The sequence below is a fragment of the Vulpes vulpes genome, chromosome 13 (assembly GCF_048418805.1).
Source record: "Vulpes vulpes isolate BD-2025 chromosome 13, VulVul3, whole genome shotgun sequence".
Taxonomy (NCBI): Eukaryota; Metazoa; Chordata; class Mammalia; order Carnivora; family Canidae; genus Vulpes; species Vulpes vulpes.
In genome coordinates, this window is record NC_132792.1 from 118,919,540 (window position 1) to 118,947,217 (window position 27,678).

The following is a 27,678-nucleotide window of genomic DNA, read 5'->3' on the forward strand; positions in this document are numbered from 1 at the left end:
CAGTCTATTGTAAGGGGTTTTGTTGTTTGGTAGGTTTTTTGGTTATTTCCCTCTATCTGGGGGATGGGGTGGGAGGGCTCCGCATGCAGGGCTCGACACCTGTCCTGTCCCAAAGGCCTATAGGGCTCCCCACCCCCTCCTGCAGCATATGTGTACAACGTGCAAAGTGTCCCCCCCTTCCCGCAAAAAACAGCCCCCCCAGCCAGTAAAATGGTAGGGGGTGCAAAAAGAGGGATGGGAACATCCCCCTCTCCAAAGCCAGAATTCAAATTAAAAAAAATATAATAATAATAATAATATAATAATAATAATTATACACAAATGTAACCGTCAACAGGACATGGAGCACAAAAGGAAGTGGGGGTCGAGCGGGAGGAGCCCAGGGTGGGGAGGGGTGGGCGGTGAGATTGTCAACTCTTCGTCAGGGAGGCTGAGAGGAGGGGAGTGGGAATCGTCACTTTAATGTCTGCGGAGAGAGGAGAGAGATGGAGAACGGGGTGTCAGGGCCCCGGCCGCCAGCTAGGCGCCCCCTGTTTCCCTCTCCCCACAGGGCCAGGACCCTGGGGGCAGGCCAGCTCTGAGGGTGCCTGAAGGGCAGACGGGCCTGCGGTGGGGCAGAGGCAGCCAGGAGGCCTCCCGGGTGGGGGCATGGGGTGGGGGCAGTCCCGGGGTGCAGCAGACACTGGCAGGCGGGAGGGGTGGCACTACAGTACCCAGGTGTCGAGCCGCATCCTCTTCACCGCGGGGCCCTCAGCCTCAGGCTCCGGGGCTGGACGCAGCAGGCCCAGCGTGGGCCCGAAGTCCCCCCGTCCGTCGTCCCGGTCCCCGGTCTCATAGGAGCTGCTGGCAGGGCTGCTGAGGCCATCTCCGGGCTCCGGGCGGGTGGCCGGGAACACAGCTGGCGGGGGCGGTGCAGGGCTCCGCTCCCGGCTGGGTGACACCGGCTCCGACTTGATGCTGATGTGGGGATGGGTGGTGACCGTGAGGGCGGCCCCCACGTGGGGCAGAGGGCTGCCCGGGCTGGGCACGAGGATGGAGCAGGGTAGGTGCAGGACACAGAGGGGCGGGGGGGGGGGGGGGGGGGGCGGGGGAGGGAAGGGGCAGGCAGGGACAAGCACACAGAGAAGAGTCCAGGAGAGGGACCAAGTGCCGGAAGAGGGGAAAGAAGAAAAAGAGCCACGTTAGTTCTTTCTGTCCCGGGTGACTGGCATCCTGGTGCTCCTGGCTGGCTGGGGAGGAGCTCCGGGGGCAGGGATCTCCAGGCTGCGCTCAGTGTCCCATATCCTGTGGTCCCAGTGGGTGACAGAGCACTCCAGCCCCCAGCCCCGCCGAGCGAGGGGCCTACTCTTACTGCCCTCACCTCTGCCTCTCCCCACCCCCATCCCCCCAGCGCCCCAGGACTCACATCAGGCTGCTGAGAGACACGGGGACCAAGTGGGGCTGTGGCTGGGGCGGCTGCTGCTGCTGCTGCTGCGGTGGCTGGGGAGGCTGGGGTGGCTGCTGCGGCGGCTGGGGCGGCTGGGGCGGCTGGGGCTGGGGCGGCTGTGGCTGCTGCGCAGGCTGCGGCCAGGCGGTGACACCGCCTAGCGACAGCCCCCCAGGGGAGCTGAAGGTTGGGAGGGAGGAGAGCTCAGCGCTGCTCAGCTGGTAATCTGCAGGGGTGGGGGGAGAGGAGGGAAGCACTCAGCAGGCCCCCCAGCAGGGACTGCAGCTAAGGAAGCGGCAGGTGCCGTTCTCAGCAGGATAGAGGGATGGTTTTTTAAAACACTGTTCACTCTTTTTTCCAGGTATAGGTAGCATTCTCAGAATGTCAACTCAAAAACAGAAGGGGAAAGAAGTCCAGAAGGTCTAACATACGTCTAATGGTCGTTTCTTCAACTGCCAAGTCTTCAGGAACCTTTCAGAGACAGAGTGGTAGTGAGGATGCTAGGGGACTGGCGCATTGAAGCACACTGTCACCACCCTTCCACCCACGGCCATGGCCAGATCTTGGGACTGTCAACATGTAAGAGGAGGAGTGGCAAGGGTTTGAGCCATTGTGCGCACATCAACCCAGAGGACACACCTCTGGCCCTGGGGCCCTGCGGGGTAGAGGGGTGGCGAGGGGAACCTGCCCTCAGCACACCCGGCCAGGCTTCTGACACATTCCTCGTCAGGGGGTGCTCCTCACTTTCTACCATTTCGGTCTGAAAAACCTGATGTTTGCATGGCTGACACTGCGTGAAGTGTTCCCTGCTGGTGCCTATCTGTGACAGTTTAGTAAAGATCCCCCCAAGAAGCCCAGGGTGGTGGCACTGTGGGGGCACACAGGCATACTCCACGTGGTGCCCCTGCCACACCACCGTGCTCTTACTCAAGGGGTCATGGGCCATGGCCCCATCTTTATGCAGGAAGACAGCACCACTGAGCAGCAGAACAAGAAGGTGAAGGGCAAGAGTGAGGCGGTCAGGCATCCTGATTGCCTCCCTGAGGCCCCATGATCTGGGGCAAGTGACCTGCTCTCTACCTATGGGCCCTGCAGCCGTCGTGAGTGCGCACAACACTGTCTGGCACACAGGAGGCATTCCGAAGACTGGCCTGCTGCTGTTATTCACAAACGAGGCAACTGCAGCTCATGTGTGGGGAGCCTTGGCTCCCAGCTGAGGCAAGACCCCTGCTCCTTGCTGACCTGTGCTCCCACCTGGAGATGGTGACTGCTCGCTTCTGGTCTTATAACACTGTTAGCTAGCAGCTTTGAGATGCTCACACTTAAAAAGTAGAGCAAGGACATAAAGGAGCCCCAAGGCTCCACTACTTCCCACACTCATTTTATAGACAAGGAGGACACCCACCCTGGGAGACTGCACAACCTTGCCCATGACAGGGTGACGGGGGCTCCACTGCTCTCCCACAGGCCTCTTGGCAGCAACCAGGCCAGACCTCTGCAGCCAGTGTCAACAAGGGGCCAGGCCTGTCCCTTACCAGGGACATCATCAGAGCCAGATCGCCCTCAGCCAGAACTTGAGCAGGGGCCAAGGACGACGACCAGCGTGTTCACTGGGGTTTTGTTTACATATGGAGGGTATGTTTTCACCTGAAAACACCCACTGTCAAAACAGAGGCGGCTGCTGGGCTCCAGCAGCAAGAGGAACCAGAGCCCCTGGCTTCTGGAAGGATGTGAGGAAGCCCATACTTCCCAGCAGGGCCCTAAGGGCAGGCCCAGGGTCAGAATCTGCTTTCACACCAGATTGACAAATAGTCTAAAATCTGGTCTTGCCAGGCACCTCTTCGGGCTTCACAGATATGTGCTAGCCTCCCCTCCAGCTTCAAGAGCCTGCGAGGCCCGGAGAAAATGGCAGGAAACTACCACCACGTTTAGGGATTCCCAGAAACAATGGCTCCTGGGACACCAGGGTAGCTCAGTGGTTGAGCGTCTGCCTTTGGTTCAGGTCGTGATCCTGGGGTCCTGGGGTTAAGTCCCACATTGAGCTCCCCACAGGGAGCCTGCTTCTCCCTCTGCCTCTGTCTCTCTCTGTGTCTCTTGTGAATAAATAAAATCTTAAAAAAAAAAAAAACAAAAAAACAAAATAATGGCTCCTGAAAAGTAGTCTGTGCTGCCCTCAGGGAGCCTCAGAGATCTTCTGCACACCCACAACTCTTCCAGACGAGGAGTATGGCCCCCAGGGGCACTGCCACCTGAGGATGGCAGCAGGCGTGAGGACAGGAATGTGCAGGGATTAACTACACAGTTGGCTGAGAGAACCTGGACTCAGACATACGTGGCTGGGTGGCTCCAGCTCACACCTGCCCCAAAGGGCTGCCCAATGTCTTGGCCTGGCTTCTAGATTTTGACCCATGGGAAAGAGACAGGATTTGGGGGGGATTTGCACAGGTGCCTGGAACAGGGGCTTGGGCAAGTGGGAGAAGTTTAGGGGCTTTTTGGTCTAGTCTGAGCTCCTCACAAAACAGCCATAGCATGAGCCATCACAGGTGAGGGAATCTGCAGGTGGCTGAGGTCTTGGCAGGAGGAAACAAATGCTCCAACATGATGTGCCATGGCATTTCCTCATGGGGAAGTCTTTCCTGACCCAACAATGTGGAGTGCAAGCCAGGATGGCCGAGAGCCTCACAGACTGCTCCTGGGAGAGGACAGTGGGTGATATAGGCCAGTCAACCCCGGGGACCCAGGATGGCCTGGGCACTGGGTGTCCTGTCCGAATTCTTTATCCCTAGACCTCTCCCCTGTCTCCAAGCGGCTCTCCACCTTCACCGCTCTGCCCGAGGTTCATCAGTGCCCCACTCCCTGCCCCATCACCCCATCAGGGAGCGCCCAGGGGGAGAGGCCCTCCCCTTCCTCCCTTTGCAGAGAGCTCCCTCTTGGCTTTCCTGGGAGACCGAGTAACACTTCCTGCTGGGCTTCCTCTCTCTGGCCTCCACCTGTCTTCTCTCCCTTATTTCCTTTTCTTCCAGGAAGCCCTGAGGACCAACCATGCCCCCTTCCCAGTCCCCCACCCTGAGCATCCTGAATCATCCACTCAGCCCACCTCTGGCCTGGCTTCTCCTCAGATGGGAGGCTCCCTAAGGGCAGGGACTCCTTTCTCCATTAGGTTCTATATTAAAAATGAGGATACCCAGTTATTAATTTGAATTTCAGACCAAATAATGAATAATTCTTTAACATTTTAGCAGAATGTCTTTGACGCATAGGTATCCTAAAAGATTATTCGTTGTTTTATTTGAAATTCAAATTTCAGTGGGCATCCTGTTTCCATCTGCCTGAATCTGGCAACCTTAATGAGGTGGGGGCTCCCCCAAATCGAATGCCTTCCTCAGGAAACAGAAAACATCTCCTATTCCCCTCTGGTTCCGCCCTCGCCCCAAGGCCAAGGTGCACGCAACTACACAGACGGTCAGTTGATGGATAGATGGACGGTCAGTTGACGGACAGACAGGCAGGGGCTGGCTCCCCTGGCTCGAGCACTCACCTGTGTTGTAGGCAGTGGGCATGGAAGAGAAGGGGAGGCCCTGGCTGAGTAAACTTGGTGTTGCCACGGAAACCACTGGCGTGGTGAGTGAGTGGGTAGACTGGGAGGCCCCAAGGCGCTGGGCATTGTTCTGCAGGAAGAAAGGGTCTGTCACCAGGTGGCAGAAGGGTGGGCTGCTTTACCCTGGCCCTCTGTCCCAAGACCAAGCTGGGGCCCCTGCCCCCCAAGGCCCGGGTGGACGCCTGAGCACGGAGGCCCCCGCAGACACACATGTATGCTGGTGCATTCACAGAGAGGCTGAGACCACAGAGGGAAGCATGCACACGTGCAGAGGCGCATCGGCCCCGGGGCCTTGCAGAGCAGGCCCAGCTGTCTTCCCCACCCATCACACGGCCATACATGCCCTGCCAGAGCACTGTGGCATCTGTGTGGGGAACGCGGGGCCTGGCGTGGCGTGTGCCTGCGTGTGCGCACACACGTGTGTAGGGCTGTCGGCTCCATCTGCCGCTGAGTCACTTGTTTATTCCAGCTCCATGCCGGGGCCGAAACTGCCGCTGTGTTGGCCGCCAAAGCCCGCCTGCCTTTTCCAGCCTCTCTGGCCTCTGTGAGGGAGTTGGGGAGGGAGGAGCTCCCACCCTGCTCCTGGCTGAGGGTGAGTCTGAGGTGCATGCATGGCTGCATGTGCCTGAGTGCATGTGAGGTGGTATGCATGCAGGACTGACATGCGGAGGCGGGGAGGAGATGGGGAGCCCCCACCACAGCCAACTCGGGCCTTGCCCTGGGCCTCAGCCGCCTGGGGGAGATGGCTGTCACGGTCCAGCGGGCAACCTTCCTAAGGAGGTCCCTGTCCCGGGACGGAGTCAGAGGCCACGTGGGGCCCAGCCCTCCTAAGGCAGGCATCCCGGGGTGCATCCCTGGGGCTAGCCCACTCCCCTTGTGTGCGCGCACATGCACATACCAGAGAAGGGGTGTCTGCATGAACACAGCATCGCGTAGTACAGACACCCACGCACACACAGGTATGAACACATGTGTCTGACCCCGATCCCTGCCCCATTCACTGCTGTACCCTGCTAGGCACTGAGCAGGACTCCTGGCAAATAACCACACACACACACACACACACACACACACACACACACACACCACAGCACACCCACAAGGGAGAGGGCAGGAACGCAGGGACACTCATGCAGGGGTGCAGAGCCACAGCAGACCCAGAGTATGAAGCCACTGCACACATCTTAGGGCCTCACTTACCAGATCTAAATGGTCCTCAGTCTGGGAGCAGAAATAAAACCAAGGGGCAGTTCAGTCTGCGAGCTCTGCCCTCCCCTCACACCCCTGTCCCCACAGCCACCCCATCTACCTCTCTGCATTGGAGCAGAATGGCTGTCCAGCCAAGGAGGACTCCAGAAAATGCCACGTCCCAAAGCCCACCAGTTGGGAAACCTTCACAATCCAAGCCTCAAATCCCTGCCATTGTCCTCTTCAGCAAGAACCTTCTCTCCTGTCCCTTCCTACTGCCCCTGTGAGCAGCCCTTCCAGTCTCCCTCAGACAGTCCCACTGCTGGCTAACCTGCATGTCTCCTGCTGGATGCTGGCTTTCTTCCATCCCCCAGCCCCTGCCACCTGGTGCACACAGCCACTCACCAAGTGATGCATCAACCCCTTTCCTCCCTGGGAGGTGATGACCCTCAGGTCAGGCTTGCGGCTGGGGGCTCCAAGCTGGGCGCTGTGGGTAGGTGGGGGTGGAGACTTGGCAGGGATGCCCTTGTTTAGACTGTTGCCATTGGCCACGGGGAGGAGACCAGGGGATGCCCGGGCACTGACGTAGCCATTCCCTGAGAGGAAGAGATGCGGGTAAAAGGAGAGACATGGACCCAGCCCCTGCCCCGTGTGAGAGAACTCCACGCACAGGCTCACAGGGGATGCTGAGCTCTGCAGTCCTCCCCTAAACCTGCCCTGTCCTGGGAGAAGGGGAGAAGCCCCCTTACTATGGAATTATGGGTTCATCACCCTGCAGTAGGAGCGCCACGGCTGCAGGAAGGACAGGAAGCCACAGTGGCTTAGCCCCACCTGCTTCCCTCCTTTTGGCCTCACATGCCAGAAGTCCAGCACCTTCTGATCCCATGACCTGGCCCAACTGGCTCACAGAGACCCAGGCCTCTGCAAGGACCCCAGCCCCCGAGGCACACCGGCCAGGAGACAGGGTGCTGTGATTGGGATGAGCATGTGACAGGATGCTCACGGCTCTGGGGAAGATGAGCCACGCGCTGGTGGTGGTGTTGTCACTGGTAATGGGGCACTGATCACACGGCCACCACCACAATTAGGTGACAACAAGCGTAATCACCACCTGTGCGTCTGCTCCACACTCCACAATCTACACATGGCTCTCACGTGCATATTATCTCATTTAATCCTTAAGGCTAACTGCACAAGGCAGACAGGCCATTGATTAGCCCTGCTCACAAAACAGCAAACTCAAGGCCTGGTTTGTGGAGGCGCAATGACTTGTCCAGGGCAACACAGGTGGCCAGAGGCCAGGCCAGGGCTCCCACCCACACTCCACATACTGGGCCTGAGGACCTGAAGTAATGCCACGTCCTGAAGCCTGAAGGCCCTTCTCCGGCCCTTTCCTTGGAGAGGAAAGGGCAGTCACCATCCCCTCTACTTCCCAACCCCAGTACACAATCACTACCAAGGAGCTATTACATGTTGCCAGGACCTCGGCTGGGGGTTCTAAGCCCAGAGAAGTAGGGACGACCACAGACACAAGTGTCACCTTGTTCCATCCCCTGAGAGCACACTGTTCCCCTGGAAGTGCGGGCCGCCTTCATCCCAATTCCCGGATCACTCCAGGAATGGCAGGAATGTCAGAGTGACGTCAATGGTGACATTCGAAGTCATAGTCACCCGCCGGACAACAGCACAGGGCAGGAGGCTGTCGGCGGCCAGGGGTCTGCGTGGGAGCGAGTTGGCAAACCACACACTCGCCCCCTCAAATCCCACCCAGGTGCCCCCACTCATCAGAGAAGACTTGCATCTTCTCCCCCAACTAGAAACATTGGTCCATTCTTCCAGTTTGCCCAGAATTCCCTGAGCCTGCATCTGATGATCACCCACACCCATCAGTGCTTCAGACGACCTCAGGCTCGACATCCAATTCGGACCCTGGAACCTTCCTCCGGTCAAATTGGGGTCCCTTGGGTCCCTGGGCCTGCCTGAGCAGGCAGGTGGGCAGCCGCACTCACCGACAGGGCTGGGGCAGGCTCCATTAGCACTGTTGAGGTCTCCCCCCAGCATGGCCCCTGGGAACAAACAAAACCACGGTGAGCTGCCAGGACAGCCCTTCCAGCCGGGCTCAGGGACCGCACAGCAGAAGGAGCCCGGTCCCTTCCCTCAGGAGCCACATGAGCCACAGGATGCTGTGTTGGGTGACACTCACTGCCAGCAGTGGAACCCCAAGGCCCCCAGCACCCCTCATCCCCACCTCACCTGCGCTGGCTGGCCGCTGTGGCAGGCCTGGGGACACGCTGTTCCTCTGCAGCGCTGGCTGCTGGGGGGACAGGAGCCGTGGGTCCGTGAGGGATGACGTCACCAAGGAAGGGGTGACCAGAGAGCCGCTGGGATTGCTGAACTGCAGTGAGCTCTGGTTGGACACAGGCACCGTGACAGGCATGGCAAAGTTGGGGGCTGGCACGGCTGACTAGACAGGAAATGGAGAGGAGGGGTCAGGCCAGGGGGCCCCTTACCCTGGATCCACTTTGCCTGAGAGGGCAGGCAAGTTTTCTTCTTGTTTCTGGACTATGTGTCCAAGGGCTAGCAGCTCAAGGTCTCTGCCCTGGACCTTCTGGGGTTGGGGCGGAGTACACTGGAGGGAGCACTCTGGGACCGAGGTGTGGCCCAGAGAACAAGAATGGGCTCTGCTTACTGCAGATAGGACCAGGGATACCCAGAGGCCCCAGCGGAGGCAGGTTAGTCCTCAGCCAGGCAGGACACACAGGGAGCAGGTTAGAGGGCCTGAGTACAGACCCAAATGCACCCACACAGCTGGGAAGGGCCTGCATTGAGGGTCAGCACCCGTGGCACCTGCACTCTCTCAACCGTGCACCTCACTGCCTTCCTTAAACACTCCTGAGCATCTCAGGCCAGGGGTGTCACAGTATGCCAATGGGCACTCTGCCCAGAGGTGACCTGTACAATGAACATGGCCCCTACTCTCATCACCTAAAGTTCTCACGTCAACTACACACGCCCTGCGGGAGACCGGGACACTCTCCAGGCTGATGCTCTGTCCCAAGGGAGCCTCCGCAAAGGTCACGGGTGTTCTGTGACCAAGGCCAGCGGAGCCTCGGTGGTCACCGACAGCCCTGGCATGGCTTGGAGCAGCATGTCCATCAGGGGCAGTCGGGGGCCGGCGCAAAGCCACACCATGCACCACAGGGGACTGCTCCATGCGACTACTCACGGCCAGTCTATAACTCTGCATCATTTTATCAAACTCCTCGTCTATCTTTTTATACTTCTCCTCCGTCTGGGGGGTCAGGGCAAACACCTCGTCCACCTCAGGGCTCTCACACTCCCTGTGCTTCTTGTGCAGCGCCTGGGGGGGCCGGGAGGGGCCGAAGGAGACAGGTGAGTGGGGCTCACCCCATAGCGCCGGAAGAGCCCGTCCAGCTCCTCGCTGGCGCGCCGATACTTGTCTTCCAGCAGGGGGCTCTGCTCCAGTGAGTCCTCCCCGTCAGGCTCGGGGCTGTCACAGCCGTTGAAGCCCTTCTTCCTCAGCGTCTGCAACCACGCCAAGGCGTCAGCCAGCCTTCAGCCCATCTGTCCACAGGTGAGGCCCCCCCACCCCACCAGCCAGCCTCCCCGGAGCTCACCCCTGCCTGACCCTGGGGCCTTCCCACTTTGCCCCCACCTCCCTTCCTCTGGGTCCCCAGCATTTCCTGACCACCCCTCCCCACTCTGGGGCACCCTGTGAAGGTGTGCTGGGCGGGGCCTCGGGCCCCAGGGCCCACTACACATAGCAGGCAATGCGGAATACACAGAATGTGGGAGGCAGAGTCCTGCTCCTCAGGTGACAGGTGGGGAGGGACCCTGGGGGGCCAGCCTCTGCCTGACCAGCCTCTGGAAGCTCAAGGGGGAAGGCAGTCAGGGCCTGCTGTTGCCCATTTGGTCCCTGGGTTTGGCTCACAGGGAGAGGGGGAGAGAAGGAGAGAGGGAGGCAGAGGGAGAGGAAGCCAGGTTCATCGAGCTCCTGCTATGCGACACCCCTATGATGTCCTTGTCCAGGGGCCAGGGCTTCTCCCATGTGTTTACGCCGAGGCAGAGTGACCCCAAAACTGCCCTCTTCATGCTCAAAACATCTTCATAGAGACTTGTTTCGTCTTTAAAGTGACTAACGAATGTATGGTTTATATCCTAGTCTAGAGTAAAGCTGTTTCTCTATCATAAAACCAAGGTAACTTTCTCCAAATCTTGGGAGTTCTAGTCCCTGTCCAGGAAGGCAAGCCTGTGGCTTCCCAGGCACCTGCCTCATTGGCAGAAGCTCTGTTCCCTGAAAGCACAAACACCCTCATGTGAGAAGCAAGAATTGTCTCATTCCAGTTCCACCACACCCTTCAGAGCTCTTGCTGGGCCCGTGTCGCAGAGGTGAGTACCAAGGCCCAGGGAGGCTGACCCACTGGCCCCAGGCCATGTGGTCAATAAAGGCCATCGCTGGTTTCCAAAGCCCACGTCCTTCAAAAGCTTGCAATGCTGGCTCTTTCTGAAACAGGAAATTGAATCCCAGGGACCCACAAATGGACAAAGATTGAGCAGGAGAGATGGAAACAGAGGGAGACAGAGACAGAAGAGTCAGATGCAGAAGCAGACCAAGGATGGACAAGGAGAGAAAAAGACAGCGAGAGCGAGCCACAGAGGAGATAGAGCAGAGGGACGTCTGGCCAGCCTGACCAGCACGAGCAGATGCAGAGGGCTTGAGTGGCAGTGGGCCAGGTGGGCAACCCCCACCCACCTCCTGGGCCCTGGCTCATGGGAGTAGAGGTGGGTGTGGACGGGGCAAGGGGCGCAGGGACATGGGCCCACCTCAATGATGTCGGCGTTGGTGCGGCTCTCATGTGGCTCGTTGTACTCTGTGTACTTGAGCAGGACCTTGTCCATGTCGGTGCTGGCGTACTGAAACAGCTTGTTGGAGTGGTTGAAGATGATGAGCGCAATCTCACAATCACAGAGCACGCTCAGCTCATACGCCTTCTTCATCAGCCCAAACTTGCGCTTGGTGAATGTCACCTGCAAGTGGGGGAAAGGGCGGCAAGGTCTGGCTCAGTCACAGCCTACCTGGGGGTGAGGGGTGGTGCGCTGGCCCGGGGGTGGGGGGGGACTGGCCAGCTCCTCTCTGCCCATGTATGGCCAAGACGTGGCCTGGAGCCGCCTCACTGAAGAGAGAGGGTCTGGATGGACAGAACATACTGCTGAGCTGGGGGCCGTGAAGAGAGCAGGGAAGGAGAATGGAAGGGCTTCCTACATCCTCCCCTAGGATAGGAAGAGGTGGAGAATTCTTGGGGAAGGGGGCGTGCCCAGGCCTGGCCTGAGGCTCCTGTATGGTTCCTGGGTGGGAAGGGGGGGGGGGGACGCACAGGTCCACCTGCCTACAGCAGCACATGAGCCTTAGAGTTCTGGGACACAGGGTTCCAAGAACTGCAGGGATGTGGGGGCTCCTCTCCTCCCAACTCAGTCCTTCCCCTTCCGCAATAGCCTCCAGAGGTCCCCTCCTCCTGGCAGCCCTCTTGGACTGGCAGGAAGGAGTGGAGGCAGAGGCCAGCTTCCTGCTCTCACCCATTCTATGTGCCTCCAAGACCACCTCACCTGTCGGTTCCGCTCATCAGTGATTCGCTGAATCTGAATCTTTTTCCTCCCCATCTTCTCCGGGGATCCTCAGTGCTAGGGAGGGGAGGGGATCGCTGGGTGGCAGGTCTCGGCACACCTTACACTGTGCTCATGAACGGCCTGGGACCAGGGCTCAGTTCATGGTCTGCAGGATACCTTCTGTACAGCGTCCTGGGAGAGGAGGGTCATGAGAGGACTGTGAGCCCAGCGACCACCAGCACACAGGCTCACAGCACCCCCCGGAAAGGCTGGCGATGTCCAGCCCCATCCTCAACACCGGGACTCCCCGAGGTAGTCGCATGCCTTGGCCAGGTACAAGCTCACACCCAGGGCCTCGGGTCCAGGCTCTTTCTGCAACAACTGTGCTGCTCTCGGGTTCTAGATTGGAGCTGGCTTCCAAGGCTCTGGGTCCTGGAGAATGCCTCATGCCCTTTCATCCCCAGAACCTGCCTTGAATAGAGACATCTGGGTTTGCCAGCTGCTACTCTGGCCTGGGATGGTCCCCGGCCCCAGCCCTGTCGGGGACAGCACCTGCTAAAGTAGTGCACAGCTCAAGAACACACTAGAGCAGCTCAGAGCCCTGGAGCCTGGGGTCCAAGAGTGGGGGTGGGGCTGCAGAGCCCCTGTCTCCCTTCCCACAGGGCTGCTCCACATTCTTCTGTTTTACACAATGGGCCTTGACCTAAAAGTTTCATTTGGAGAGACAGTAATGCTGCTTAAAATAAACAAACCACCCCTCCAGAGCAGAGTCTGCAAACTTTTTTGGAAAAGGGGTAGAAAATGACTATTTCAGACCCTGTAGGTCACACGGCTCCGTACAACTACCTGGCTGCCCCTGCGGCAGGAAAGCAAACGAGGGTGGCGGAGTACCAATAAACCCAGATCTGTAACAACAGGCCCAGGGCCCCTAGGTCCATAGTTCGCTGCCTGCTGCTCCGGAGTAACATGCTGTGTCTAGGATCAGAGTTGAGTCTAGGTTCCCAACCTTGTTCATCTTGAAGCTTGGAGACAGTATAGGGCTGCTGGAGTGCACCGAGGAGGCTGCTGACAGCCAGGTGGAGGCAGGTGCCAGGCAGAGGGGCCCCCATATCAAGAACCCAGAGACCAATAGTGGCCCCCACATGAAGAACCCCAATTCTGCAGCCAAGTGGGGAAGCAGTGCCTCTGCACTCTACAACTCCAAGAGAAGAGGGCACGTGGGGACAGAGGCCCAGCCTGACCCAGGAAAGGTGCCCACTCTCAGGTGTGGGCAGCACCCAAACAGGCCAGGTGAGCCCTCAGGAACTGGAAGGACCCCAGGTGGGATGGAAGCATACAATGACCCCAGGGCCCCATCAGCTCTGGGAACCCAAGAGAATCAGATGTGAAGACTTCTGGAGAAGATGGAGAGGGCCAGAGAGCAGGAGGCCCACACTTTCTAAGGCGGCTCTGGTTGGGTCTTAGGAAGAAAACCCACCCCTCCAGAGATCCTCTTCCACAGAGCTCCAGGCAGAGACCCTGCCGCAGAGTCCAGGGAGGTGGGTTTTCACTACCCCCAACTTGGGTCAAGGTGACAGGCACACCTGTGCTTAGGGACCCCTCCCCAGCCCCCACGTCCAGGGGCTGCTGAGTTTTCCTGGAGCCTTTCCAGCCTCACTCAATCACGGCCCCCCAAGTACCACATAGACGCTGAAGTTTGGCCTTGGCATCCCAGCCACAGAGGGCAGGGAGAAGGGAGCCAGAGATGGGGAGGGGAGTCCATGGACTTCGGAGGAGCCAGGAATACCCCTTCCCACCCTTTCCAGGCCTGTCCCTCAGGCTCTCCCTAGCTCAGCTGGAAAGAGTTTCTGCTCTGTCCCAAGGCATTCAGGAAATGCCACTCCCTCATGCCTAGAGGGATCCTCCACCCCCTCTCCTGAGAGCCTCTTCCTTGTCCTTGACATATCCCTGGGCCCTGGGCCTCCTACTGGCCCCTCTCACAACACCCGACATAGCCCAGGTGGCCCTGAAGTCACCCCATCCCTTGCCTGTGGTCCCATCTCGGCCAAGCCCCACTTCAAAGGCCCCAGCCCAAGGACGTCAGCTTCCCGGCCTCTCAGTGCAACTCTAAAGCTGTGTTTTTCAGAACCAGGTGGTCTGGGCTTGGCAGGGAGGGTGGAGAGGGCACGCAGAGGACGGGACTGAGAGGACAGCTATTTCAGTGAGATTCTCTGGCCTGGCCTTGAAAGCCCTGGTAGGGACCACTTAAAGCTGTCATGGCCGTGCTCCTGTGTTCAGAGCATTCACCTTCCTTCCATCACCCATTTTCCTGTCTTCCACTCACCGCCTTTTGTGCAGAAGCAAATCCTTGCTGAGATGTGGCCTCTATCAGCTTCAGGCCAATTCTCTCCCTTCCTCCAAGTGGGGATAAGAACCCTTTCTGCGCTCCCATGATCCTCCGCAAAGTCATCCTGCAGTCTGCCCTCATTCCTTTGGTTCTCAGGGTACCCTGTCCTTTCCCTTCTCACACTTACCACCACAGCACATTAGTTACAACTCCGCCCTTCTACCTGATGCCTGGCTCCCAAGGAGCCGGAGCTTCACGAGGGCAGGCTCCACATCTGCCCTTTCTGCCATTCCACCCTCTGCAAGGAGGACCTCGGGAACTGTCTGCTCCAGGAAGGGACTGGTTTCCTGATGCGACCCTGTGAGAAGTCCGTCTTGTGGTCTAACTCCGGTCAGTCCTGCTGCAGGACCTGCATCCTCTCACTCTGCCCCTGAACTTGGACTCCAGACACCTTCTACCCTCCAAGCATGCCTGCCCCTTCAGGACAGGCCTCAATCCTTCCCATCCTCAGGCTGGCTAGTGCAGAGGGTGAGACTCTGAAGTCTTCTATGGAGCAGCCCTGAGCACATGGAGATGGAGAGGATGGGGTTGCTTAGGCAACTGTCGCCTGGCAACCAGCTCCCTGGCTGATCTCCTACACCACCCCCCCACCCCCGCTTCATGCTGGGGGAGCTGGGATGCCAGAGGGATCAGGGCTGAGGAGACAGGGAAGCCACAGAGACCCCCAAGCATCCTCTGACCAGAGGGGAGTCGGGGATGAAAAGACCAGGCCCCATATCCCCAGCCTCTGCCAGGGTAGCCCCAAGCACTTTCCTAATGCCACATTTCCAGGGTTGCCCACTGCTACTCCTACCTCCGTGCCAACACTGCCAGAGGACGAGATGCCCCTGCCTTGGGCAGTCCTTTCTCCTATCTAGCTAGAAGCCCTCCTACGGAGCAGGCTGAGTCTGTAATAATCTCTTTCTCCTTCTAACTATCTATCCACTCTACATTGCTACAGTCTCCAAGAGCCCTGGGGCGAGAACATGAACTCATTGCTGACTTTGGAAGAAGGGAGGCTGGGGCCTGGAGGGGTGGGGGTGGGGGTGGGGGGGGTGGGCACAGAGAACCCTATACTGACCCTATACAAGCTATGAAGGCCCATCCTGTCCCACTTCCCTCCTACTCAATTAGGAAGAGCCTAGTGAACAACTGGACTGCCTTAATTAGCCCTCTGTCTAATTACCTGACCCTCTGCCAGGAGCCAGAGGCCTGGGCACCTGCTCTCCAGATGTGCACCTCTTCCCTGGCCTGCACCCCTGCTTCTTTTCTTCCTCTGGAAAGCCCTCCCAGACCTGGCTTTTGGTTGTCTCTCCCGGAGCCCAGGGCTTGAGGGGGCTTAGCAAGATGCCATGGAGACAGGGGATTGCAGGATGGCTTTTCAGCTCCGGTGGCTCCCGGGCCCATCTGACCTCAGGCCACAGCTAGGACTCCTTGGGCTGGCGGCATCTGTGTCACCAAAAGTAGCCCCTGGAAGGCTCCAGCTGCTTCTGCTTCTGCTTCTCTCACTTAAGGCAGCGCTGGCAGGTCAGAGTTGGGCAGGGTGGGCCTCCTGGGGTTGGGAATAGAGACCCAAAAAGCAGAGGGGGGGGAGGAGGCGGCTGGGCTGAGTCCAAGGGAGCCAGGCACAGACCCACCTTCTGTAGGTGGCAGGGCGGCGTAGGTGGCGGGCCAGTGTGGGTGGTGGCAGAGAAGCCCCCAGCAAATGAAGAACAGAGAGGACGTGGGGCAGGAGGCTCCTTCGACAGTATCTCTGACTGAGGAGGAGGGGCTGAGGGAACCAGAGGTGGTGGGAAATCCAGAGGGACCCAGAGGCCAGCCATTCGTCCAAGCCAGCCATTTGTCTAAGCCGGGATCCATACCCAATAGGAACCCACGGGGGGGGGGGGGGGGGGGATCGACATGCAAATGAACTGCAAACAATATGCAAAACGTACCCTAAAAGGGGTCTTAGGCTGGAGGGGGCATGGGAGGAAACACAGGCCCCTGCCTCCCCCAGTTTAACACCTCTTGGTACCTGAGCAATATTCAAACCATTCTCGGGTTTCAGAATGATGCTATCTCAGTTCCTGTGTGAGGGTGGCCTGGGGCCAGTGGGGCGAGTGCTGGTGGGGGGTGGGAGGGGTGGTCAGGGCAGCCTCCAGGAGCTGCAGCTGCTGCGGCAGGGCTACCCTTCCTGGGGAGCCCAGAAGTGTCTTCCAATAGCTAGCCTCCAGCTCCTCTCTCCCACCTCCTCATGGCCCCACATCTGCTGCCCTAATCTCAGGGGCTCACGGAACCAGAAGGCATCTGCTTCCAGAGCTGCCACACCATGGCCAGTCAAAATGGAGCCAGGGCCCAGAGAGGCTGAGTGAGCAGCCTCCCATCACAGAGCGCTGGGCTTCTACCCTGTTCTCTGCACAGTGAGAAAGGCAGCTCTCATTAGGCAGGCCCTCCATCCCTTCCTCCTGGGCTGCTCTAGGCTGCAGGCTGTGGACTGCAGGGGAAGGCAGCAGGCGCTGGAGACAGCTGTCATCCCTTCCCCTTGGCTGGGCTGCAGGGCATGAAATAAGCAGCAGGCGCTGGGGGAGGGGGTGACAATCCAATCCACCTGTCACCCCCACACTCAGGCGGCCTCAAGCAGCCTGCTCACTAACGAGGGAGGAGGCGTGGGTGAGGCAGACACAGAGGAGGGTGGTAGGGGGGACGGACACACAGATGCGCAAGAGAGGCAGAGAGGCCGAGAGGAAGGCCGTGTGCAAGAGGCGGAGACAGAGATGGAGGAGCAGAGGGCCAGAGCAGAGAGGGCAAGACCCTGAGCCCCATGGGAAACAGGACTCTGAGACCTGTGCCCAGATGCTGGGCTGGGCATGCACGAGCACAACTGGAAGGCACGCAAGGCCTGCCCTCTGAACACCTGCAGTCCAGCCAACAGACAGACCAGGGGAGGGCAAGTCCACCGAGGGAGTGAGCAGGGCCAGGAGGCCCTTGGGGCCAAGAGGACTCGACCCAGACCCAGCGAGGAGGGTCTCCTGAGTGCCATCTCCATTCCCACCCCAGCGCAGGGCTCACAGCCCTCCTGGCCACTCTCAGAGTGCGGCCTCTTGCCTGGAAGCAGAGACACACTGAGGTGCACTGTGGAAGATGAGGTGGGAAGGTAAACCCAGTGACAGCCCTGTACCACATGTGCAGACAGAGGGTGCCGGGGTTCACAGCCCCTAGGGTATACGCAGGGAGCCTGCCTCCGCAAACCCTGAAGTCATGAGAAGCAGGGCTAGTGCCCCCATCCCCTACCAGCCTGCCCAGCCCAGTTCTCCCCTGCCGCGCAGCCCCCACCCTCTTCCATTCCATCCCCCTCCCCCAGCCCAGGGCTCCATTCAACCCAGAGCTCCAGAGTCTGCTCTCAAAGGTCCAGGCAATCCCTGTCCCCATCCCCATCCCCCTACCCCCAAAGTTCGGTTTGGCAGGCTCCCTTCCCAAACCCCTGGTTCCCACCATCTTCCCCTCCCTCGGGAACTCCCCTCCCCCAGCCCAGCAGCCTCAGGGTTGGGCAGGGGCTATTTTTAGCCTGGGCACTGAGCTAATTTTAACTCACTGACAGGGACCTGGGGGCGGGCTGGCGGGCTAGGGGGAGGGGGAGAACCAGTCCAGGAAAGCTGGACCTGGGCAGGGGTGGTCTCAGGTCCTGAGTGCCTGAGGAAGGCAAGCGGAGACAGGCACTGCAGCCCCAGGCTGAAGGGACAGAGAAGGACCTGCCAGAGGAGCACCCAGTGCGGCCAGCTCACCAAGCACCCTCCTCACAGCTTCCACTGGACACCTCTCCCTTGTCCCACCTCAGGCGGGATGGGGTGGGGTTCCCGCCAGGGCAAACCTCCTGGGATGGGGTCACCCTGTTCTTGGCCCAGGAGCTGCCTCTCCAGTGAGGGTCTGTCTCTGGAGCCTCCTCCACCACTCCCCTGCCCCTGCTTGTCCTTCCTGTAGTCTGGCTCCCATCCTTGCTGCAGCAGCCATTAGAGTGTCCAGCGCCCTCCAGAGGCAGCGGCCAGCCCCCCCTCAGGCTCTGGCCTTCCCCTGGTAGCTCTTAGGAGCCACCCTCCTCCCCAGATCCGCACAAGTTCCTGGAGCCACGGACCCTGATCTCAGGAAAAGTCTGGGAGTAATATACTGAATCCTAGCCGGAAAGGGCTGGGTGTGGTTGGACGATGAACAGCCCAGGAAAGCATGGGGTCTTCAGGCAGGGTTTCTAGATGCCACACAAATCACTGCGTGACCTGTAATAAGTCATTGTCCCCTCCAAGTTTTACCCCACTGGTCAGTACAATGGGTGGGTGGGTGGAGGGAGGGGACAAGGTGCCCTTCCAGCCAGGACATTTGGTTCCTGTGCTCTTTCAAGAGCCTGAAAGGAAGGGAGGTGAGGAGTGGGTTACTCCACGGGGAGGTAATAGAAGAGACGGCCTGGTTGGGTCCAGGGTCCTCCAGCTTAGGGGGAAGGAGAGTGTGGAGGTCAGAGCAGTAGAGGGATGGGGCTGATAAAGGGGAAGGTGCTTTCTGAACTGTAACCCTCATGACAGATGGCAGAGGGGTCACAGAGGCGCATGGCCAGCCAGGGAGGGTGCCAGGTGGGGCACATTAGGGCCCTGCCTGCAGAGATTCAGCCCCCCCAACCTCTAAACACACCTGGATTGCTGATCAGACCCAGGGCTTGGGGTCCTGCTTCTGCTTACTAAGTAATGACTGGCCCCAGGGTCACAATCATGGTCATTAGTGGTGCCAGTTCCAGAACCCAAGCCTGAGCCTTGCTTCATGCTCTATCCAACAGACTGATCCATAATGACTCACTACCGCTCATTTGCATAAGGATTTGCATGGTGTCTCTGACCTTATCCCATCAGGCTCAACCTCCCATTCCAGAAACTGGGCCGTCCCCGCCCAACACACCTAGGCACCTAGGATGGAGCTCCTGGCACCTCCTCCAGAAGCCTTCTTGAACTGCCAACAACCCCGTTGGCACTAAGCTCTTGGTCCAGTGTGGCCCTCTGCTCTTATCCCCCCTCCAAGCGGGGTCGGGTGTGACCACAGGATGGGGACATGCACTGCAGCAGTGGGACACAACAGGATTCACGGCTGCCTGGGGGCTCCCTGGGACAAACACCCCACCCTACTCTGGTGCCCACGCTGGGAGGATGGGCTGCCTGTCCTTTACTTCCACTTCTATCCTCATTTCTAAAATCCACTTCAAAAAATAAAATAGAATAAAATAAATAAAATAAATAAAATAAAATCCACTTCCCACCCACCCTCCAACTGAGAGGAGACAGCCTAGTTCAGTAGGCAAGACAGAAGCTAAGCTGTAGAGGGGCTTCCAGGGCTGCATGTTTGGCCTCAAAATCATCTCAGGGGCTCAAATCTGCTGCTAGAAGTCACCCAAACAGGTATGGGCAGCTGGTAATGTCCAGGGGAACACGGAGGCCCCTGCATGACGCTCCACCCAACGGGCACCGGGAGACAACCGGTCCTTGGCCCGCCTTGAGGAGGCCGGGCAAACTGACCTCTGCTTGCCCAGTTCTAGCAGTGGCGCTTCCAACCCCAGCCTACCCAAGTGCTCTGCTATCCTGGGAAGTCCCTCCTGCTACCTAACCTCCATCCCTCCCACTGCGGCCAGTCCTTCCAGGGCAGCCTAAACCCATTTCGGTCATCTAGATGCAAGTGGTGGCCAGGGGCCCCTGGCCATCTGAAGCGGTTGGGACGGTTAAGTGTGTCACCTTCCACCTCCCCACCCAACTTCCCTCTGGGGTCTCAGGAGACAGAAGTGAAAGTGGCAGCTGGGGCCGTGGGGGCGGGTCAGCCTGAGAGCCGTTGGGTGAGCATAATGCCACTAGTGCTGTGTCTGGGCTGCCTGCCATTGCAAGCCCGTGGGCTGATGGTTAGATCAGAGGAGGAACTTCCCATGGAAATGAGGGCGTGGGGTAACTATGGAGTGTGGACCCCTGACTGAAGGAAGAGCAGGCGGAAAAGGAAAATGTGGAGACAGTGTCAGAAGGGTACTGTCTTTCAGGGCAGCAGGCGGCTCCTTCCTTCCCGGCCACAGAGCAGGGGCAGGGCAGCTCTGGCTGAGGAAGGTGACGGGGTCTGGGCCCTGACTGCTAGAATAGGAGGGCAAGGAGAGAGGAGACAAGGAAGCACCCATCCTGACCAACGGGAGGTGGGGGCTCAGGATGTGAGGGTCCACCTACAATCCCAGACCAGGCCCAAAGGAGGCCAATCCAATCAGAGAAAGTAAATCCTCCTAGAGACACCATGACCTCAGGGAGCCCCCGAGGATTTAAAGGGGCCGCTGTGGCGGTGGCTGGGTCTCTTCCTGACTGAAAGGACAGTCCTCTAAGCCCCTGGCAGGAGAGGGCGGGCAGTGCGGCTGCGTGGGCCTGCTGAGGCAGCCAGCCAGGCAGCTCTTACAGGATTAGCTCGCTGCTTTCAGGAAAGGTGCCAGGTGAGGCTAAGATGCCCAGCCAGATGGAGGGGGCCCAGGTGGGTGTGTGGGGGGGTTCCTTCACACAGCTACACAAATACTTGCCCCAGAATTCAAGTCACACCCGTCCCTTTTGTGAACATACCCCACATAGACCCTGGGGCTTGCCAGCTAGGACCCCTGGCGATCAACCAGCTTTCTCTGCCTGTGACCTGGCGCCATTCCTCCTCTGAGTGGGGAAGTCCTGCCTGTTGTCTACTCTCAATCCTTCTGCTACACTCTATAACCAGGGAGCAGGTGAGAGGGCCAAGGGGTTCCTACTCTTTCCTGCCAGTCTGCCCCTCACCCCTCACCCCCTGGGCTGACAGGTGGGAGCAACCAGAGGGAACAGCTGAGCCAGGACACCTGTCTCCACCCAGTCAATCTGGGCCCCATGGGCCTGCGGTGTGTGTGTGGGGGGGGGGTTTCACAGGGCAGTCCGCATGGAAGCAAGCAGCTGTGGGGGCTGGAGCAAAGGGGCTCAAAGGTCAAGGAGACATGTGACTGGGAAGGCCTAAAGCCCCCCTTTTGGGCTCAGCTTCCTGCCGGGCCACCCCCAACCACTGTCCCTCCCCAGACACAGAACACACGCATGCTCTAAAGGGAAAAATGCTAGGTCTGAGGTCACCTGCCCTATCCCCTTGCCTAGACATTACTTGATCCAACAGAGCCTGGAGCAGGAAGATTCCAGAAATGAGGCAGACCCCTCCCCTCTCCACCCACCCCCAGTGAATATTTTCTCCTGAGGTTTGGGGATGAGCTCTCTCTTATTTCTTATCCTCCCAACCCTCAACCCCAAGCATTTGCTGGCGGAGGTGGGGCAGGGAAATCATGAGGAATAAGGAAGTAAGCAGCCAGGGGATCTGCTCAGACTCATGGGGAGGTGGAGGTGGAGGCAAGGCTCTGAGACAGGGAGATAGCTGGCCAGGGAGGGAAGGCAGAGCTGGGCTCGCTGTCCCCAGCCCATCTCAGTGTCAGACTGAGCCCCAGGCCCGAGGCCCCCACAAGACCCTCTCAGGCGGCTCCCACACACCAAGTCCCCACTGGGACACTGCCTGCCCCCACCCATCTCCTGGGTGGCTGCCTGAGCCAGTAAGTCCTGGGTCAGGCTGGAGCTGGGGTCTAGAAGGAAGGAGGCAGGCACTTCCCAGCACCTGCTCTCGAGGACCGCCCATTGCCCCACTGATCCTCCTTCCTTTCCCAGGTGAGGTGGCTCTTTCAGAGACACGGAAGTCAAGTCATGCCCACAGTCACCAGCAATGAGTGGCAGAGGTGGGCTCACCACATGCTTGGGCTCCCTTCCCCTGGGAGTTCTAGCAACTTCTTCCAGGGCAGAGTCCCAAACTCCTGGACCTGGCAGGCTCCTGTAGCCACGTCTCTTGCCTTCAGACCAGCCTGAGCTCCTTTGGCCCATCTTCCCACCTCACCTCTCATAACCCAGCCCCAGTGGGTACTAGCAGGTATCATTTGGTCTCTTTCCTGGGGCTCTCTCCCGTAGCAATCAGGGGACCGTACTTTCTTAGGACACCAAAGCACTATCTTCCTCAGCTTGCCACCAAGCCTCATCCTCTGCCCGTGGCCAGGGAATGCTACAGGTTCACCCTTCCAGTAATGCATCCTTTCCATCCTCCTCTTCCCCTCCTTCCTTTGGGTCTCCCTGGGCCTCCTGCAGGGTAAGACAAAGCCCCTAAGACCTCCCAACAGGGGAAGAGGGCCTGTGAAGTCTTCTCACTCCAGTTGGCTCACATGACATGGAGGCAAGGGGCTGGAGCAGGTGCCCCCTAAGCAAGTCACTTAAATCTCTAACTGGGTTCCCCAATTATAAAAAACAGCTATTCAAAGAAACATGAGTCTTCCTGTGTTACCATGCCCGGCACAGAGCCTGGTACACATGGACACAAGGAACGGAAGGAAGCTTCCTCCTCCAGTTCCCAGGGATCCGAAAAGGTTTAGTTTCAGGTCTCCAAAATAAGAGCGAATGGGGCACTGCCGACAGTGAAGGTCCCTTGACCAGAGGGCAAAAACATCTCCTTTTCTATACGCTTCCCTGGTCTGCCCAGCTCCCCGGGGAGTGGCCAGAGCACCCAGCCAGAGGCACCAAGCCAAGGTCAGTGACCAGGCCTAGAGCCCAGAGCCTCCTGGGAGGGTGAGTTTAAATGAGTAAATATGGTCCCGCCTGGGTGTGGCCAGCAGCAGGCCAAGCTCTGGACAAGCTCCTCCCCTTCCAGCCTACAGGAGCAGAAAGAGAGCTCACACAGCAGGCATAAAGAGCCTCTGCTCCTGCGAAGACTATTGGGGTCCTGTGCAGTCAGTGAGCACATCCTCAGGTCTCTGAGCCCCAGGACAGGGCCAGCCGAAGCATGGTTAGGCTCCCAAGAAGCCTCAGGAAAAGGAAAATCAGATGCAAAGGGCCTTGGGGACCCTCCCCCCAGGCCAGGATCTACCCCAGGATGCCTGAGGGCTCAGCGGCAACCTTGCTACATCAGGGTAGCCTTGCTCAGCAGAGTGGATGGGTAGGAGACAGGGACCAGCGCACATCACCAGGACTCCCGGGTGCTCTGACCACCATCAGGCTAGTGTTGAATCCTGTCCACCTGGAAAGCTGACTTACCCCAGGGCATTTGGTTTGAGGCGGGGGGCAGAGGTGTGGGCCAGGGCCACGGGTAGGGGCACTAGGGGTGTTGCAGGGGCAGTGACAGGAGTCAGCCAGGGCTCCTTAAGGAGCAAGCCATGCTCTAGGGCTGCCCATCTATGGTCTAACCTCAATCCCTCCTGCTCCTGTCAGCTTTTCCTCTTCCAGATTCTTGCAGGCCTCTGCCTCCTCACCCCTGCTCCCCTACCCATACCCACCATCCAATCCCTTCATCATCTTCCCATTCACTAGTCCTCCTCACCCCCCTCGGGGTGGCAGCTACTCTACACACCCATGTGTCTGTGCTTGCACACCTTCATGCATGGGTGCCACTAAATGCTGGGGATCTGCCAGGTGCACCTGAGTATGGGACCCCCACCCAGTGCCTCTCAGCGGAGAGCAAAGGGCCCGAAGGCTCCATGACAAACTTTCCTCAGTCTCAGGCAAGGAGACGAAGAGAAAATATCCCGGCCCCAGGCCAGTGTTCGAGACCTCTCAGAAAGCAGAGCTACTGAGAGCAGCTAGAGAAGAGAGCACTTCGAGATCCTGGTCTTTCCTAGGCCAAGTCAGAGCCACCTCTCTCCTCATCCAGCTCCACCGGCAAGTGCTGCCTGGAGTCTGCACCCCATTTGGCCTGTGCAGCACTGGATAGGCTGGGTAACATCGAGCACAGCACAGCAAGGTGTCCAGCTTCCCACATAGAACTATGGGTGCCTCACACACTCTCACCATGAGTAAGTCACCAAACTGGGACAGAAGGACAGACGGTTGGCCGGACTCCGGCCCCATGACTGGCTCATAAAAGCCACCAGCAATTATAGTGATGCTGAGGCTATGCGGGCTCCTGCACCACCTCCTCCTTCCCTGTAAAAAGCAAGATAATTGCCTTAAACCAGGTGGCCTCAGAGAGTCCCTGCCATGGTCCCACGGGGTGAAGAGAGCCCCCCATCACAGTGCCACATCACCCAGAGTCCAACCCCTGACAACTCACAGGCACCATGGAAGCCAAAGGAACCCCAGTTGGATGTGTGCCCCAAGGCCAGGCCTCTATTCCCCACCCCCACCAACTCCTCTTCTCCAGCAAGGCCACCACCTTCTGGACTGGAAGGTCAGAGAAGCTGGGGACCTGGCTCCAAATGCAACCAGGGAAAATGCTGGACCCATCCGTCTGTCCCAACTCCTCTTGCTCCCACCCAGGCAGAGAAGTGGGTGATGAAGTGTCCAACATGGGGCCCGCCCACCCTAGGCCAGGGTGAGCACTGAGATTCTGCACCCGGAGCCAGCCAGGGAGGACAGACTACTCAGGTGGCCAGGGGAGGTTAGCAAAAGATGAGCGGTAGGCCAGGCCTCTCTGGGGGCGCAAGAGCTAGGGATGCCCATGGCAGGGACCTTCCCAGGGAGGGTAAGAGGAGGAGGCTGGGAGGGGCTTGGTCCTAATCAATGAGGCTGTAACCTAAGGCCTCCCCTTCCAGGTGCCCGGAAGGAGCTGGGGGCCTCCTCCAGCCTCCTTCTACTGGTACTCCAGACCCCCACCCCAGGGGACTTTACACTCCACTTTCTCCCCCATCACACCTCCCAAGAAAGACCAGGGAAGATTAAAAAAAAAACCAACAAAAAAAAACAAAAAACAAAACAAAACAAAAAAAAAAACCACCACCACCCTGCTGGAGAAAGATTATATAACAGCAGCCAGAAAGACTATCATATCTCCCTGTCTGTCAGAAGAGCCCAGAGCCAAGAGGGGCAGAGCTGGGAAGCCCAGGCGCCCCCAGCCCAGGAACAGCAGGTATAGAGTGGGGTTGACAGTGGGCAGTAGGTCACAGCCACCCTTCCAAGTCCTCCATCACTCTGTTCCAGGAAGTGGGTACAGGAGACAGCTCTAGCCCAACCTCTCATGCCCATCCCCCAACACAGGGGTGATGATGCTCTTGGACTGGGTCCTGCTGCTCTCCTGTGACCAGGGGTTCCCAGAACAAGGATTTTGTCTTCCCTCTTATGGCCTCTCCCGAAGGTGAAGCCATGCCTGAAAGAGTGGCACTTACACTAAAGCCCTGACACAGATCTGCTATGTGATTTCAGGTAAAAAGCTCCACCTCTCTGGTCCCTAAAGGAGTGTGAGTGAAAAATCTTCCTTCTCCCAGAGAAACCAGAGACCCCTCACTTATGACTGTACCTGCACACACATGCATATACACACAGATGTTGAGGGTGAGGAAGATACAACAAAGAGAATATAACCACTGAGACCCTAGGGCCCAAATGCCCGTGCTGGGCCAACTGAGAAAGAGGCCTACATAAGTTCTAGTGTCCCCCAACCACCCCACATAAACGGGTCCTCAGCCACCCTCACACTGATCCCACCCCACCCCCATCTCCTGCCCAACACACTGGGAAACCACAGGAAGGAAATTCATTCCCAGGCAGGCCGTGGGAGCTGGGACAGCCAGGCTCAGTGCTGGGGCGGGTGTGACCCAGCGGCCACAGGCGGGGTGGACATCTGTGAACACTGACATGTGCCTTTTCAATGCTCTCCTTGGCTACCAAGACTTCCCCATTGTGGGGTTGAAGAGGAGTGGGAGGTGGACAGCTCCTTAACTTCAAAACACCCAATCTCAGGCTGGCCTGGGCTCCCCTCCTATCTGGAGGCCAGAGCGGCCCAAGGTCACCGCCCCAGACGGCAAACTTCCCATAGTCCAGGCTGGCCCCTGAACTACCTAGGAGACCCACTAAAGGGATGAAGGAGGGGGAGGGAGGACCACCCCCCAAACCAAAGAAACTGGGCCAACAAGGAGACTTCAAAAGGGGGACTGGCCACAGGAAAGGGGGGCAGAGGATCCACCCATTGTACCCTCCCCCAACCCACCAACAATGAATGCACCCTGGAAGGGGAGGTACAGAGAACCTCCCACTCAGAAGGACAAACCTGGGATAATCTCAACAGTGGTTCCAAGTGACCCACACCCCGGAACCCTCCCGTCCACGCCTGGAGAGCTGTCGGATGGCTGTCAGCTGGAATCACTAAGGACAGGGCCCCTTACCCCCTCCCCCTGAGACCCCAACCTGACCAGAGAGAGCTGCTAGGGGGCCAATACTCAAGATGCATCTTAGTCTCCTTGACGGTGCCTCCCCAAAAGCCCCCCAAACACTCCCTCGACCCCCACTCCCAGGCCAGTTCAGCCTGCCATTGGTGGAAAGAGGGACTGGAGAACTCTTGCCCAGATGTTGAACAGCTGCAAACTTCTGGCCAGGGTTTCTCCAAACGGGGCTGCTGACAAACTAGCTCGGGGGTCTTGGGATGGGGTGGGAGATCCCCAGCAAGGGTCGAGCGCGCCCACCTCCGCGGTGACTGTACCTCCCAAGCGCACAGGCGCCGGGCCATCCCGGGCCGGACACACACACACTCACACACCCCAACCCACCACCCCGGTGTCATCTGAACAACGTCCCCCCTCCCTCCCCCGCTTCCCAAACAGCTGCGGCTCCCCCCCGCCCCCACCCTCCCGCCGCCCTCCCAGGCCCCCTTCTGCACCATTTCGGGCCAAGGAGGAGTGAACAGGCGGCGCGAGGAGAGAGAGGGAGGGAGGGCCGGCTGTTAAAATGTCAGTCGCTCCCGGCTGTCACCGGAGACCCCCTCTGAGGGTAGCGCCCCTCCGCGGCCCGCTCGCAAGCCGCCGTCCCCCCCCGGACGCCCGGACACCGGCGCGACCCCGACCCCGACACACAGGGGAATAGGGCCCCCTGCACTTGTCCCCAGCCGGGCCCTCCGCACAAACACGCAGCCCCCACGCAGTCTCCCCACGAAGCCGCGTGGAAGCAGCCCGCTCCCCGAATTCCTCCCCCACGGAGCCACCCCGACCCACCCCTCCCGGGGACGGTACGGACCACCCTCCACCCCAGCCCTAGGACGGGTGGGGGAGGGGGCCTCTTAAAGCGGCAGGCGCGTTATTTTCCCCACTCACCGGCCCCGCTGGGGGAAGGGGGTGTCACTGCTGGGAGGGGTGGCCTTCGTCGCCGGTCCGGGGATCTTCAACACCGGGCACCCGCAGCTCCGGGCGGGGGGAATAACAAGCGAGGCCGGCGTCCGCGCGGGCCCTGGGCGGCGCCGGGGGGCCTGGGCCCCCGCCGTGGGCGCGGGGGCGGGCAGGCGCGGGGCGGGCAAGGGGGACCGGGGCCGAGCGCCCGAGCCGCCTCGGCGTTGTTGATATTTTGCTTCCTTCCTCCTTTCGGGCTCCAAAGGTAACTCCTCCAGCCCCCGGGAGTCGAGGCCGACGTAGGCACAGCTCAGCCTAGCTTGAGGGGTGGGGTCCGGGGCTGACGGACAGGCCGGTGGACCAATGAGAGGAGCCCGCGCTGGCGGGGC

The 27,678-nt window shown here is 59.2% G+C and overlaps 1 protein-coding gene and 1 long non-coding RNA gene across 5 annotated transcripts; one reads left to right on the top strand and one right to left on the bottom strand.

Moving 5' to 3' along the window:
- Positions 1 to 282: 282 nt before the first annotated feature.
- On the bottom strand, positions 283 to 27,542 carry MEF2D (myocyte enhancer factor 2D). Of its 4 annotated transcripts, none has more exons than XM_072732533.1 (12): positions 27,278 to 27,542; positions 11,838 to 12,029; positions 11,058 to 11,261; positions 9,439 to 9,573; positions 8,466 to 8,676; positions 8,222 to 8,278; positions 6,618 to 6,808; positions 6,225 to 6,245; positions 4,965 to 5,094; positions 1,406 to 1,652; positions 714 to 1,020; positions 283 to 466 (listed from the first exon to the last, which is right to left on the bottom strand). In XM_072732533.1, the coding sequence occupies exons 2-12, from the start codon at positions 11,889 to 11,891 to the stop codon at positions 455 to 457; spliced, it is 1,569 nt and encodes a 522-aa protein (XP_072588634.1). In that variant the 5' UTR covers positions 11,892 to 12,029; positions 27,278 to 27,542; the 3' UTR covers positions 283 to 454. The 4 variants fall into 4 exon arrangements, with proteins under 4 accessions (XP_072588634.1, XP_025853107.1, XP_072588636.1 ...); XM_025997322.2 differs by lacking the exon at positions 9,439 to 9,573 and adding an exon at positions 9,621 to 9,758; XM_072732535.1 differs by lacking the exon at positions 6,225 to 6,245.
- On the top strand, positions 10,387 to 12,601 carry LOC140594968 (uncharacterized). The gene is made up of 2 exons (XR_011996281.1): positions 10,387 to 10,622; positions 10,747 to 12,601. It is a non-coding gene; the product is annotated as an uncharacterized lncRNA (long non-coding RNA).
- Positions 27,543 to 27,678: the final 136 nt, after the last annotated feature.